General features: G+C 36.9%; 1 protein-coding gene across 1 annotated transcript in view; it reads right to left on the bottom strand.

Moving 5' to 3' along the window:
* Positions 1-9,822: 9,822 nt before the first annotated feature.
* LOC126465225 (hydroxyacid-oxoacid transhydrogenase, mitochondrial) overlaps positions 9,823-16,879 on the bottom strand; it is a 74,613-nt gene continuing 67,556 nt past the window's right edge. Inside the window, exons 9-10 of the mRNA XM_050096290.1 lie at positions 14,310-14,431; positions 9,823-10,328 (exon numbers count right to left, since the gene is read on the bottom strand). Of these exons, the coding sequence (XP_049952247.1) occupies positions 10,245-10,328; positions 14,310-14,431 (206 nt within the window). The 3' untranslated portion in view covers positions 9,823-10,244. The remainder of the gene's footprint in view (positions 10,329-14,309; positions 14,432-16,879) is intronic.

Raw genomic sequence — 16,879 nt, 5'->3', positions numbered from 1 at the left:
CAATGTACAAACATTTGTTATCCACCTCCAATGTCTCAAATTCTCATAAAACACATCAATTTTGACATACTTACACAAAACTACTGCTGAGCTGTAACCACAACTGAGCCAAAACAATTACTGCTACTTCTACTGCCTAGGCACCCACTTAGACATAACATAACGATGTCAATTTTCCATCATTGACGTGACAGAGTTTACAATGAACATTTACAATTCAATAGGAATTCTGATATTATACATATTGGTTCTTAAGAAAGTATATCTATAACTGATGTAAACCAAACTGCTGTGCACGCGCACATATGTTTTTAATCTTGGGCAAATAGCCAGATTTTGGAAAATTTCACCAATATGACTAACCAGTGAGCACGCGCACACACACACACACACACACACACACACACACACACACACACACACACACACTTATTTTTATATAAAATTTAAAGTTACTGGTTCAAACAATAAATTTACAAAAGTGTTAACTTCTGTTACACCATAATCTTCAGTGCCATTATCTGCATAGAATCTCATTCCAGTAACTGACATTGTGCAACTGTTGTTTCTGGAGTAGATAATTTGGGATTGTGATTGCAGGAACTTGTGTCAAACAGATTTTCTGGAAATTTCTAAGAAAGTATATTTACAAAAAATAATGATAATTTGAAAACTGGCAGCAAACCTACTTCTGTGAACAATTATAAACTCACATTCAAATTAAATTAACTATGGCAATATTAATAGTAATTTACAAAATATATATGTTCTACACACAACCTGCGTATCAAGATGTTCATCACTCCTGGCAACAATCACTGCAATGTAGTGTTTCCTGGTCTGCTACATTACATATGCTTCCAGAATTATCTGAAACTTTATCTATAACATAATTTGGTAACTGTACTCAACCACAATTACGTACTATTGATTTAGATATATATTTACAGAGGAGGTGCAATTGTGAAGTAGAAACGATTTCACTTTGTTTTTAAAACTTCCATTATTCGGCAGCACCTTTTAACTCACAAGGGAGGTGATCAAATATTTTCATGACTGCATACTTTGCTCCTTTCTGTTAAAGGGTAAGGTTAAGTTGAGGATAATGGAGGCAATTTTTGTTAGTAGTGCTATATTTATGAATGTTACAATTTTTTCATATATTACCCAATTATTCATATGAGAGCAAATGTATGGTGAGGCTGTCATTGGTATGCCTACATTTTTAAACAGTTCTCTACATGAACCTCAGTCATGGACACCAAATATTGCCTTTGTTAAAACTACTTTGTGCCTGCGTGTAGAATTTCCCCCACAAAATTATTTCATGTGACATCATAGAAGGGAAGTACACAAGGGGGGACACCTTTATCACCAAAATCAGCAATTACACACAGCTGAAAGCTTCAGTTCAAGCTGCAAGCCTTTTTGCGTTGTCATTAACACTCTCAGAAGACATTTATAGTAGGTATCTTTGTTCCCTTCTAAACTTCTGACACCATCAATAATAGGTTTTTGACAGTTTATGTTTTCATTAAAAATTGTATTTCGATTTCTTTGAAAGGTACTAATCAAAGTTTCCCTAAAGTTCCATTTAGAGTAGCCTTGAATGTGAGATCTTGAATAGAATTACAGTACAAATTCCACCATGTTGGACATGGAATAAGTTGGGGATTTTTCCATGTGATTCCAAATAGGTTTCACAAGCTATAGGCAACCTTACACACAGATTCCAAAATGCTTGACATTTTGAACATGGCTGCATCATCAAGTTCTTTTGTTTAAATTAAGATCTGGTGTTATCCATATTTTTTATGGTATTAAATTACATGTGTATGTCTTACACCTCTCGTGATTAGGCAGTTGCAGCTCTTCAAAATCATCAATGCCTCAAGAAATGCTCTTAGGCTGAAAACACCACCATCATGCAAAACTTCAGTATTTTGAATCCGAGCTAAATCTCTTTCACTTGTTCCTGTATCCAAATATTTTCCGTACAGTTGAAGAGCTTTGACCATATTCGATACATTGTTAGCTTTAAGTGAATTCTGAATGAATGTCCACAATCTGTTCAACTACTTTATCATAAATGTGCACTCCCTTAAGACTACTGCAAGCCAGAGCTACATTTTTTCATTCAATAGTTTCACAGTTAATTCCATGAGCCATTACACCCACATAGTTTCTCTTGGATGAGGAATGAATATCAGAAGCGGAGCATACAAAATCAATCTTTTCCAAATCTCATTTCACATTCTCTACATATTCTGTGCATCGTTACGCAGTGTGGTTTTTTTTTTTTTTTTTTTTTTTTAATACATGTTTCCTGGCGCATAATTTTTGGTCAGACAGACAACTGCTGTTTGCATTCAAAACCACCTTAAAGGATTCATTTTCTATAATTAATACAGGTGATATGGTATCATTTAGGAAACAAACAATCACCACAGTAAAATCTTTGTCCGTGCTTACACTGTAGTACTGGATACACAGGTTTAGTGGAACAGTATCAAAATTAACAATGGCCAGTAAAATTATCAATATTGAACTCATCAATGAAAAGATAAAGCAGACGTAGACACAGTTTACAAAGGCATAGTTGTCAGTGTCACACTGAATGAACACTTAGCATTTCTTGTCAATGAACTCATAATTGCACAAAAATGCAATAGTTCCCTTCCTCCCTCCACTTTCTTTTGAGATCACTACGCAATATCTGATAATTTCAGTACATTTTACATTAAACAAACAATAACACATAATGTGCACTCAAGTCTTGCTGCCTTTTACTAATGATTACAGTCATGGTTATATTCATTTGACAGGTATACCTTTGGCACTTACTGCACCATCTATATCTATCATGAAACTATTTGTGTTTAAACAATGAATGAAAAATAAAAAGTATGAAATAAAAAAATCAGGAGAAGCATTTTGCATTTACAAATACAAAATTTGTGTATTTTAAGTATTTTGCGTAAAATAGAAAATACATTTCGGGGGGGGGGGGGAAGAAGAAAAACCATTCTGATTGAAAAATAGAAATAGGAATTTTGTGTTTGCATTTCAGATACATTTATTTTACATAACTCACCTCTGACTCAGTATTGCATTTAAGCTCACAATGTATGCTTTACAAGAAATTCATTGAGCAGTTCTCCAGTGTTGCAAGACGTGTTCTAATTTCTCATTCCTCACCAATATTGCTCTCAATTGAGCAGAAAGATGATACTGGTCTATTATAAAATATTGCTTTAGGGTATCTTTTAGCTTATGTTTATACTGCATGAAGGCTGGTTGCATGGATTGCCCTAATTTCTTTCAGATTTTTAAATGTATATATCCAAATACAGCAGCTTGGCGAGTTGTGCTCATTAAATTTTTTAATACAAACTTAAGTGTCTTAAAATGGATATTTTCTTAGACTGAGGGCAAAGAACTCTCAACATCTTGCTAATATATTAATTACTGTGATAGTCCACCTTAATGATAGTGGGAGAGCCAGCCATGACAAAACTATTCCACTTGGTACGCAAGGACTTGGAACTGCAGTTCATCAGGATGGACAGTGTCTTGTACATGCTCTTCAATGACATGTGCAGATTTATAAACAATAATGTTACCTAAATGTGAGGGATGGGGAATAAACTGCCCAAAGGAATAAAAGGTGAAAAAACTAAGAAAAGCTATTCTTCAAACTATGGGTTAAAGCAGTGGTCATCAAACTTTTTTGCTCCAATACCAACATTGTGGGACAGCACCTAGGGCCACATATATACCGAACTTATTGATTGACAATCTACATAAATTAGTAAGTTATGAGCAATCCAATAGATTAGCTTTAGTAGAGTCATGATAAGATGGACTCCGGATCCCAACTACTGATTGTTAAAAGTCGGCACCATTCGGAACGCTGTGTCGAATCTTCCCTGTTTTGGTTTACTTTCACCCTCAGTGGCTCTAAAGATGCAAAGGTGTAATTGCTTGACAAAGAGTTGTGTTGCCTGTGAGAGCAGATGATTAACTGGTTAACAACAGTAACTGTACAAATATTTAAATGGATTATTCAATATGAGACATGATCACAAATGTTTACTAAATGTTTTGAATTTCATTTTCCTTCTGCTCATTGTGATGTCCCTTCACACCTAGTGAGTACGTGGCTGGCGACCACGGGGTCCCGAGCTGAGTACTGGTATTGCTTCCACTTACTTATGCCAGGCTCCTCACTTTTATCTTTCCTATCTGGGCACCCTCGGCCATCTCTTGTTCTTTTCCGACCCTGACACTATTAGGTTTCGAGGGCTAGGGGTCTTCCATTTCCAACCTATACTTCTACTGAGCCGAATATCTCCCAGGATAAGGAGATTACCTTCTATCAAGTGCCAACGGCCTTCTAGGAGGGCGGATGAGCGGCTAGAAGGAAGGGCACTCTCCTGCCCTTGGGGTGGGAAACTGCTCCTAAAGGCGGAGGAGCCACAAGGTGGCCAACGGCATAGAATGGAGAAGGCAACGGGAAACCACTCCATTAAAGACCCGGGCGGGTATCCCAAGTATCAACAGCTCATGATGGAAAGCTCTTTGGTTAAATTCTCCGGAGGTAAAATAGTCCCCCATTCGGATCTCCGGGCGGGGACAACTAAAGAGATACCAAAATCCAAAAGCATTAATGTAAGAAGGATAGCAACATGGAACGTCAACTCACTTCTTAAATGTGGTAAACTGGAAAACTTGAAAATGGAAATGAAACAAATGGATATTGATGTACTGGGAGTCTCAGAAATGAGATGGCCAAACGCTGGTGACTTTTGGTCAGGGGATTACGGAATCATCCACACTGGAACAGCACAAGACAGTCCCGGGATTGCAGGAGTGGGAATTATCCTCAATAAAGAGATGGGGTTAAGAGTAAAAGGATTTGTTCAACATAGTGAGAGGATAATTTATGTCCGATTGGAAACTAAACCCAGAGACACAATCATAATCCAAGTATACAAGCCAACTACGAGGCACGAGGATGATGAAATCGACATGATGTATGACCACCTTGAAGAAGTAATTGGCAGAATTAAAGGAGCTGAAAACCTTGTCATCATGGGAGATATGAACGCCGTTGTTGGGGAAGGTAAAGAAGAGGATGTGGCAGGGAATTTTGGATTAGGATTAAGAAATGAAAGAGGGGATAAACTTGTAGAATTCTGCCAAAGAAATAAACTTTGCATTACAAATACCTTCTTTAATCATCATCCAAGAAGAAGATATTCTTGGAAAATGCCTGGTGACATTAACAGATATCAAATTGACTTCATATTAGTGAAGCAAAGATTTAAAAACCAAGTTAAGTACAGCAGATCATATCCAGGCTGTGATGTGGAAAGTGACCACATACTCGTTATGATGACAACTGAACTAAAATTCAAGAACATTAAAAGAAGAAGTACATGTAAATGGGATTTGACAAACCTGAAAAACGAAAATACATTGAAGCACTATCAACTAGAAACAGACAAGAAAACAAATACACAGGGCTGCAATGACATCCAAAGCAGTTGGGAAAAAATAAAAACTGGTATTTTAGAAGCAGCAGAAGAAGTAATAGGAAAAGAAAGGACAGAGAAAGAGGAAGGAATGGATCACTAATGACCTACTAAATATGATGGAAGAAAGAAGGAAATTAAAAAATTCTGTGAAGAATGAAGACCAAGAGAAATACAAGAGTCTGAAAAACAGAATCAACAGAGAGGCAAAACAAGCAAGAGAAAAATACCTTGATGATCTCTGTATTTCAGTTGAGGACAACATGAGCAAGGGAAATATCGACAAGGCCTATAAATGTGTGAGACATTGCTTTGGAGATAGAAGAAACAAATGTAGGGCTGTGGTGGATGAAAATGGCAATATGTTGGATGACAATGATGAAGTTGCAAGAAGATGGAAACAATATATAGGAAAACTGTACAGCGGACCAGACCTGTCTGAAAACATCATGGAAGAAGAAACAGAAGCAGATGCACACAACATAGGTGAACCTATATTAAAGGTAGAGTTTGAACCAGCTCTGAAAAAATTGAAAAACAACAAATCGCCTGGTATAGACAATATCCCAGTCGAACTTCTGAAATCTGGAGGAGCAAAACTGAATCAGGAGTTGTATAATCTTGTTTTCAACATGTACGAGCAGGGTAAAATTCCTACAGACTTTGAGAAAAACATTATGGTCCCCATTCCAAAGAAGGCAAATGCTACAAGATGTGAAAATTATAGGACACTCAGCCTAGTTACTCACGCCTCTAAAATATTAACCTCAATTATCCTAAAACGCATAGAACAAAAAGTCGAAGCTACACTCTCCGAAGACCAGTTTGGATTCCAGAAAGATAGAGGAACCAGAGAAGCAATATTTGCTCTAAAACTAATAACAGAGAAACGACTAGATAAGAACCTGAAAACATACATAGCTTTCGTAGATGTAGAGAAAGCCTTTGATAATGTTAAATGGGATAAGATGTTTGAGGTACTCAAAAAAGTAGGAATAGACCATAAAGATAGAAAAATGATATGGAACCTGTACAAAAACGAGACAGCAGGTATCCGTGGATGGACAAAACAAGAAGAGGTGCAGATACGGAAAGGTGTCTGGCAAGGTTGCGCACTATCCCCTGTTATCTTTAACATATACATTGAAGAGGCGCTGAAAAAAGTAAGGGAAAATTCACAGACAGGTGTAGTACTTCATGGCCAACGAATAGATATGATATGGCGATGATATAGCTGTCCTGGCTGAAAGTGAAGGAGATCTTGTAGTCCTAGTGAATAGAATGGATAAAGTTATGGGTGAAGAATATAATATGAGAATTAATAAAGCAAAAACAAAAGTAATGGCATGCGACAAAGAAGATCAAGTGAAAGTCCAAGTTCATGTAGGCAATGAACTGCTTGAACAAGTTGATAAATTTACTTATCTGGGCAGTAATATTACCAGGGATGGAAGGAGCAAGGCAGAAGTGAGAAGTAGAATAGCTCAAGCAAAGGCTGCTTTTAACAAGAAGAAAAACATTAACATCTAAGAGCATCAGCCTTGAAACCAGGAAAAGATTTTTGAAATCGTATGTGTGGAGTGTGGCATGCTATGGGTGTGAAACATTGACTCTCGGGACAGAGGAACAGCAGAAGCTAAATTCTTTTGAAATGTGGTGCTATAGACGCATGCTCAAAATAAAATGGATCAACAAGGTCACAAATGAAGTGGTTCTGGAAAGAGCAGGTGAGAAGAGAAGCTTCTGGAGTTTCATTGTTAAAAGAAGAGTACAATTTACAGGCCATCTATTAAGACATAAAGGACTCCTGAACACAATCATAGAGGGATATGTCGAGGGAAAAAGACCAAGAGGAAGACCACGACTGAGGTACATGGATCAAATCGTGAAAGATGTGGGATGTAACACCTATAAAGAAATGAAGAGAAAAGCTGAAAGACGCACAGAATGGAGACAAGCTGCCATTGTAGCTGTTGCAAACCAATCCTTGGATTGACCACTACAGAAGAAGACATTGTGATGTATTACAGTCAGTCTTAATTTCATATTCCTTGCTACAAATATTTACCACATTTGAAAATGACCATGCCTATAATGAGCATTCTTGAATCTGTGCCACTTCTCAAAATATTTACAGCTCACTAGCTGATTGATACACTTTGAACACACCTGTGAGTAGTCAGGACTGGAAGACTGTGACACATTCCCCCTCTAACTCCACAGTGGGTGCACTACTTACATCTCTGCCCCTGTGGTAAGGCAAATCTTACTTAGCTCACAGCCGAATTCACCAATGTCAATTCAAAATAAGTACCTCATATTACTAGCTCTAAGTATTTTTGTTACTGAGCAGGAAAACTACACTCTTAAGAATCAACATTAGTTGGCTTTTGGATTCAGCTGTTGGCTGATAGACGCATATTATGAAATACAGCTGAGAACAGCAAGCTGCACGAATGTTTTATTCATGCCGCAGTTGACGACAACTGGGTTAAAGTGGAGACACATTTTTGATGCAGTTAGATATAAATGGCTTCCATACTAAACAAAAAAGAAGGCAGAGGGGCAAAAAACTGACAGTCTACAATTTCTCTCTCAGAAGGGAGAAGTATTAGTCTTTTGCCTAAATAAACATTGACTAATAAAATATTGCATCAAAATTCTTAATAACTTTGAGAACTATGTTTAAACCAGTAGCTTTCATAAAAGTTACACAATTCATGGAATTGCCTGTAAAGTTATTAAACATTCTGTAAAGTATAAGGTAAGAGATGATTTTAAATTTCTAAATGATGCCACACATTTTAAGGAGGGGGAGGGAAATCAGAAATGACGCACCAAGAATGAATTACCTGAGTGGGATGGAAATTGGTAAATGTGATGTACATGTACAGGCAAAAAATGATTACTATTTCAGAAAAATTGGACGATTTATTCAAGAGGAAAGGCTTCACAAATTGAGTTAATCACGAGTTGAGCCACCTCTGGCCCATATACAAGGAGTTATTCACCTTGACATTGATTGACAGAGTTGTCAGATGTCCTCCAGAGGGATATTGTACCAAATTCTGTCAAATTGGTGCATTATATCATCAAGATTTTGAGGTAGTTGGAGGCCTTGCTTGTAATGCTCAGCTGGGCAGATATCTGGCAACCTTGCTGGCCAAGTTAGGGTTTGGCAAGCACAAAGACAAACAGTAGAATCTCTCAGCATGTGTGAGTGGGAATTCTCTTGCTGAAATGTAATCCCAGAATGGCACGTAGTGAAGAGCAGCAAAACAGGGCATAGCACATCATTGACATACCGTTGTAGTGTCAGGGTGCTATGGATGACAACCACAGGAGTCCTGTTACGAAGCTACAAAATGTAATCGTACAGCAGACCATCACTACTGGTTGTCGGGCTATATGACGGGCAACAGTCAGTTGTTATTCCACCCTGGTCCAATAAAATCAAGCAATGTTGAGGGATTAGGAAATGACACTGAAAGTAGTAGACGAGTTAAAAAACTGATGGTAGCCAAAGCAAACTAGTAATAGTAAGAAAAGCATTTATGAAAACGAGAAATTTGTTACTAGTGAAAATAAATTTAGGTGTTAGAAAGCGCTTTGTGAAGGTATTTGTCTTGAGTGTAGCCTTCTATCGATGTGGAACTTTAACTTCGAGCAGTTCAGAAGAGAAAAAAATAAAAGCTTTTGAAATGCAGTGCTACAGAATAATGCTGAAAGGATTATGGGTAGATCAGAAAGCTAATAAAGAGGCACTGAATCAATCTGGGAAGAATGGAAATTTATGGCACAACCTTACTCTTGACAGAATGCATCCTGAGGCATTAGTTTGGTTACGAAAATAAGTGTGTGGGCTACCAATTTTAAACGGTAATGTAACATACAATACAGTAAGCTGTTTGAAATGAATGTTGGTTGCAATCGTTATGCAGAGATGATGAGGCTTGTATAGGATAGACTAGTGTGGACAGCTGCATGAAATCAGGCTAAAGAATCAACACAGGAGGAGGTGAAAATCTCTCAGTGTTTCTGTAATTTGCATTGTTTTTGCTCTACAATACCCTTCATCTTGTATGCTTTTTTAACATGATCAGATACTCACTGGGGAGATTCACCAATCTTTGATTGAATCAAATGGTTGATGTCTTTATGAGCTGCAAAGATTGAATGGATACTACTGCTCTGCTGTATTTTCTGTAGGCATACATGATTTGCATACTCATCTAGTAGCCTTAAGATGGAACCACACAGAGATCTGTATGAACAACCTTAAAAATAAACATCAAATTAAATTTATTTATCAATTTTTAACATCCAGGTACAAAAGATACACACATAAAAATACGTAACAAATAAGTGCTTTAACAGTAATAAGCCACTGAAACATATGTATGTAAACATCAAAACATTTTTTAATACATTAATAACAAAAAATATTTGTGGATTTCTTTTCCCTTCAGATGATTTGCCTTCTTACAAATATGAAAGATGTTCCTGAAAATTTATGTGGGTTAATTTTGTCCACATTACATTATATGGGGAGAAAATCTCCTTGAGCACGTTATGCATTTTCTTAATGACAGATTTGCTGTCCAGCTGCCTCTCACCAGTTATTGCACAAAAACAATCTCTCACAAATAAGAAACATCATCTTGCACAGCTTCATATATTCCGTATTTCTGGACACACATGTTGTGACTAATACACCGTAAATGAATTCTCAAACATTGTTGTCAGATCCTCTTCAGTTTGTTCCAATGGAGCCAACTTCCTGACACGGTGCTGGAAAATAAATTTTTAATTTAGAAACCAGAGCCTGTCAAAATCCAGAAAAAAAACATAAGCAAGGCCTTAACTGACAGATTATGGAAAAATTAGATGCAGCAAATGTCAAACTGGCTGACAATTTCTAAGTATAATTTTTTTTACAAAATACCCATGACATTTCGAGAATTTATTCTCATTACAAAGTCCACTATTTACATAGGTACTTTACATGATGTTTGTATGTGTGGTGTTCTGCCTCTCTTTTCCCTGCAGCCATCATTTTTGGTTTTAAGGCAATGTGTCACCTCTATTACATATAGACACCTCCCCCCCCTCCCCCCCCCCCCCCCCACACACACACACAAACTATTCATGTGAGATCAAAAATAAAAATGTGGTATTTTTGCACAATATTTTAATTTCACATAAATGAATTGTATCAGTGATAGTTTGTGTACATGTGAATTTCTGCAAAATGGAGGCATCACAGTATCTTAAAACCACAGAAAATGCCTGTAGATCAAGAGAGGTAGAACACACACATGCAAACATCATATAAAGCATCTATGTAAATATCTGCACTTAATAGTAAGGATAAATTCTTAAACAAATCATGCTAGGCATAAAGAAATACACAACTGGTCCATTGTTTCATCATTTAAATCATATTTCCTCTTTATGTGATCCCATTAACACATTACATCATGAGCTATTACCATGCATTTCCAACACACTTTCATATTGCAGAGGGGTGTACCTTCACCAGTCAACCAAAACATTTACAAAATAAACAAGAAAGAAATTAACATGCAAGCCTACAACATTGGAAAACTAGCTGAAAAACTTTTACTCTACCACAGTGGACAGTTTGATATAAATAACAGATAGCACAACTTCTGAAATTGTAGTTCTGAGCTAAAAAACAAATGGGATAGTAGATAGTCTAAAGAAAAGAGTTACTCATTACATGTGTGTATAGTATGGTGTGATGCACGTTAATCTGTAGTGACCAACTCAGAGATTATTCTGTGTGCTTTTGATAAATGTTCGTGTAATTTAACATGTTCAACATACATTTTCAGCTTTTTCATTGTAGTTAGTTTGTTACGACTGATAACATTGATGCTTTAATATGCTGTCAAGATACAACTGACCAGTGTTGTCTAATTAAACACACAGGCAACAGTTTCACACAAGAAAACTGAGATAGCATTTGTTGTATCATGAACAGTTTCTCTCTCTCTCTCTCTCTCTCTCTCTCTCTCTCTCTCTCTCTCTCCCTCCTTCAAATTTCTCTTCAGCCAGGGAGCTAGGATAAATAGTGAAAGGCTTCTCAGAGCAGACATTTTTACATCTACACTCTGGAAACCACAGAAATGGAGGGTACTTCCTGTTGTACAAGGTAGTAGAGTTTCTTCCAGATATATTTGGATGACTGCTTGAATGCCTTTGTGTACACTGTAATTAAGACTAATCTTGTCTTTGTGATACCTACAGAATTGATACATAGGAGAGTGTAGTATATTCCTCGCTTAAAGCTGATTCTTGAAATATTTTTAAGTAGGTTCTCCATGAGATAGTTGTATGTATCTTCAAGTGTGAGTTTAGTCCTTTCTGCATATCTAACACATGTTTCAAAGGCCAAACAAACTTGTGATCATTCAAGCTGCTTTTTATATGCATTAATCTGCTGTTAATCCAATTTGGTATGGTTCCCAGATAACTGTGCAATATTCTGGGATTTATCATATCTTTTAACTAAGCTCCTTTGAAGACTAGTTCATTGCCAGGTACTAAGAGAATCAAATTAAAGTCTGGCCTCTGCTTTACCTATGATCAATCCTATGTGATGATTCCATTTCATATTCCTACAAATTGTAACACCCAAGTATTTGTACGAGTTAACCCTATCAGTGACTCATAATTGGAATTGGTCATCATACAATACTACATTTTTTCATGGATACAAATTGTGTGTAGGAGTAAGCATAAAATTGTATACAAATCAGGACATATCTGGCATCTACAAGATCACTTCCAGCCAGTGCAATATATTTTATATAGGTTTGAACAACAGAAATATTACAATTTAAACAGTGTATGGACTACTACAGGTAGGGGATATAACAGACAGAGAGCAGTACATACTCAAGAAAAGGCTATATGTTGAAAATTATTTGTGTATCACTAGACCACCTCAGAACTATACCACACATCAGTGAGTTAGGAAAATGTTCCTACCTTGGTGTTAACTTTCAAATGCTATAAATCACTGAGCCCTGTCATGTGATGTATGAGTGTTGCATACAATGGACAGTCTACCAGCATGTGTAAAACAACTAACAAATAATTTGCAAATGGCAGGTGAGCGATTAAACTGTAATAGCAATGTATATTTCAGAAAGTTTGGCTACAGTTGAAATCAGCAGCTGTGCACAATACAGGATCACAACAGAAATGAGAATCTTCATATGTTACAATATGTTAATTTTAACTGACCATAGTATTTACAATGCTATATATTGGGAATCCTGTTTAAGCTGGTAAAGGGCATCATATGGAAGGAGCTCAAACGGAAGTCTAGAGCAGAATATTGCTGATACTTTTGGACTGTCAACTAAATGTCTGCCAGAGATGCAGATGGCCCACAAAATCTAAGTCAGCAAGAAGTCCATGACCTTGTTTCACTGATTTCATAGTCACAACTAAGTTCTTAATGAGGTGTTTTGTGCAGAAACACCAGGAGGCCTGGGCTACACTGTAATGAGTGTTACATGGAAGGGATGGTAACAACTTTTATGTAGTTAGCACTATTCACATTCTGTGGAGAGAGATCTAAAACCACAGGAGGGAGAGGCGGGGAAAGGGAAGGGAAAGGATGAGGAGGTAGGAACAAAGAGGAAGATGGGCAGATAGGAGGAGAGGTGAATAGATGGGTAAGGAGAGGGAGAGGAACAAAAATGAGGACAATGGCTTGGATTTGGAAAATAAGTAATTGTACCTAGCAGTAGACACTGAAGTTTTGTAAGGTATAAGACTCTTTTTGACTCACTATGGGCATAGGTTACAAAAACTGCACTCACAAATCTGTTTCTAAATGTACCACAAACTTGGAAAGCCCATAATGTAAATAGTAGAAACTTTAACCTACAAAGTCAATCTCATGATTATATCCACAATCAGACTGTATACCTGTTCTAATGAACAATTCTTGGTGAAACATAAAAATTCAAGGAGAAAAGGTAGTAACTTACTACAGAGTTGTGTTGAGTGGTCAATATCCACACAAACAAGAGTGGAAACATTACTAACCTATCCAATGATGTCCTTTGAAGCCACCTAGTGCAGAACACAAACAAACCTGCACTTGCATAGGTACAATGTCCCAGTTGACAACAATGTAACAACACTGCAGCTGTCACACAAAAGTAATAAAATGCTAACAGAGTTTTATTACATATCTTTGAATTGGCTTCTAACACTACAGATCTGGCTGACACATTAGAACAGTGTGGCAGACTCTGGTGTCCTTTGTTCATGGCCATGGAACCACCAAATAAGGCATGCTTAAGGTGCATCTTACAGCTTCTACCTGCCAACAGTTATTTTCCAAACTTTGCATAAGGGCCGTTGCTGACACTGTGGGACAGGTGGTCTTAAAAAATAGGGCAGAGGGGAGGGAAGAGCCACCACCTATCTTGCCACTTTGCTAAAATTATACAGACACTGTTCTGGATGATATGAGATACATGTATTGAAATATTTCACTTTAATATTGAACCTCAGTTGCTAATGATAGAGTATGTAAAACACTAGAAGAATAAGCAAGAAAAAGATAGTAAATTGTGTTCATGAAAGGCTGCTATCATTTAGAAAATAAGAAACTGTTCAATGTAAATTTCATATTGATCATTCTTTCATGAGGCACTTATGTTACTATTTTCTAAGCATAGTGTCTTTATTCACCATTACGTATCTCCCTGCTGGAAGACTTACCTGTGGAACAGTGCCTTTAACTAAGTTAGGTACGTCATCTTTAGTGAAGCCAAGGGCAGACAAGCCATTATCTACTTTCATGATCTGCATATATTCTCTTACAGTATCTGCCAAGATTTTTCCTGGAAACAATCAGATACATGACTTGTGAAAAATGCTGTTTATCCTCTGAAAAAACAAAGCATTTGGTTCACTGTATCCAGACTAATGACAAAAACGTCAGCAAAACTATTGTATGAAAAAAGACTAAAAAAAGTTAAGAACATTAAAACCTGAGTTGACCAGTGAAATAATTCAGGATAGTATTTAAAGCTCAGATTAATGCAATATTTCAATTTCAACATCAATTATTATTTGGCATACTATTTCAACCAAACTCATAGGATAATGATACAAAGCCAGGTGCTCTCAAGCAGTATACAGACTAAAAGAGCAGATTATGCATTACTGAATGGTTAGAAGTATCACAATGTGAAGCAACACAGCATTTACCAAAAACCAAACAACTGTAAATAAGAGGCTATGGTTTAAGGAACGTAAGTAAGGATTCGTTGCAAAACCAAGTAATACTGGCCTTTCTAGTCAGTCAGGTACCACTCAAGGTACTGGCAGATGTACAATGAAAAATGAGAAATCAATCATAAAAATAATTATAAAAAGAATCTGCTAGTATTAAGTAAAAGGTATTTTTCCATCGGTCTTCTGGCTGGTAAAATGTCGCCTGGAACGAGTTCCTCTCCTGGGCAAACCTCTTCATTTCCGAGTAACACTTGGACTCAACACATTCCGTTTGATAGATATATTCCAAACTTTGACTTCCCTTACAGTTTTATCCTCTATAGCTCCCTATAGTACAATGAAATTATTCCCTGATACTCCATCTTCTAACTGCTGTTCCCCATATATCCATTCTGTCACTGATTCTGCAGGAAACCTCAATTTCCATCTTATCAGCCCACAATTCTCAGGATTCTTCTGTAGAGCCACTTCTCAAATGTTTCAAATCTGTTCTTTTCCATTCTCCCATAATTCATTATTCACTTCCATACCCTCTTCAGTCTATAAGTGCACTAATGCGCACCTTCGTTCGAAAGCTTGTGTCGCTGTCTTTTGCGTATTTTGTGTACTGAGACTTAGGTCACGGTCGTGTACCTTTGTGCTTTCAAATGACGCCACTTGGAACGCTCTTGTAGCAGTACTTCGTGAGCTACATGCATCAGAAGTTTGTTGTGAAAGAAGATGGCGGCCCGACAGTGTCGTAATGACAGTAAGTAAATAATACATCGAGCTACATGTGTTTATCTTCGTTTTAGTGAGTGATAAGTGAAGTTGAAAGACTGGAGACTTATCTGAAATGCAGCAAATGTGTGTTATTTCAATTTTCCTGTGCAGTAAATGACGATGTTTTCATGGTATGCGTCTGTGTACCTTGATTCTTGGTGTGTACTTTTAGGATAGATCTCTACTTCATAACATATTGCTTTTTTTTTTCTTTTTTCTTTTTCTTCTTTTGCAGCTCATGTGCTAACTGATGAAGGGATATCACACATACTGAATGAAAGTGATCCAGAATGTTCAAATTCTGACTCTGAGGATGACTTATTTGCTGAAATGAATCAACAGCCTATGATGTGATGCTAATGACGAAATTCAGTCTCAAAACACTGAAGATGTAACGAATGGTGGTGTTAAAAAATCCACAAAAGGTTTGAGGTGGAGAGCTACTTGGTTAGTATCGCTATTCATTTTGAAGAACAGTATTTTGTTTGTTTCTTTATTTGCAACAAAAATATGTAAAGTGTCACACCAAGTTTTTTTTTTAAAATGTTGGTTTGGTGCCAACCCATAATTTGTTCATTTCCATTTCAGCATGCCTGAGATGGGCCCATCTCTGGAGAACAGACAGGAAAGTGATTCCAGTGGACCTAAAGGAATACTGGAATCTTTCATGGAATACTTTCCTGCTGAATTTTGGGAGCTTGTGGCGTATCAGACAAACCTGAAATCTGTTCAGAATAGTTCACTTAGTTTGAAAACAACAGCATCAGAAATTTTGCATTATGTTGGGATTGAAATTATCATGGGGACTTTTAAGATACCACAAGCAAAAATGTATTGGTCCAGGTTTCTCCACTTTCCTCTCATTACTGAGGCTATGCCCAGGGATAGAAGTAATCTGCATTTTGTTGATAACCTAAGTGCTCGGTATCCTAATAATAAGCTGTGGAAAATTCAGCACCTGATGATGCAGTGAGAAAACAATGCTTAACATTGCCCAGAAATTCACATTTAAGTATTGATGAACAAATGATTCCATTTTCTGGGATGTGCAGTTTCACTCAGTATGTTCCTTCTAAGCCTAATCCACTGGGGTTAAAAAATTTTGTTCTTGCTTCTAATGATGGACTGCTCCTGGATTTCTGTATTTATGTTGGAAAGGGTACTGTAACATAAGATGATCTGAAGACACTGGGTTTGAGAGGAGCTGTTGTCAAACTATTGTCAGTAACTGTCCCTCAAGATGGCTCTCATGTAATTTACACAGATAGATTCTTTACAAGTGTTAGATT

This window comes from Schistocerca serialis, chromosome 1 (genome assembly GCF_023864345.2).
Source record: "Schistocerca serialis cubense isolate TAMUIC-IGC-003099 chromosome 1, iqSchSeri2.2, whole genome shotgun sequence".
NCBI classification, from domain to species: Eukaryota; Metazoa; Arthropoda; class Insecta; order Orthoptera; family Acrididae; genus Schistocerca; species Schistocerca serialis.
This window is presented reverse-complemented; position numbering and strand designations above follow the sequence as displayed.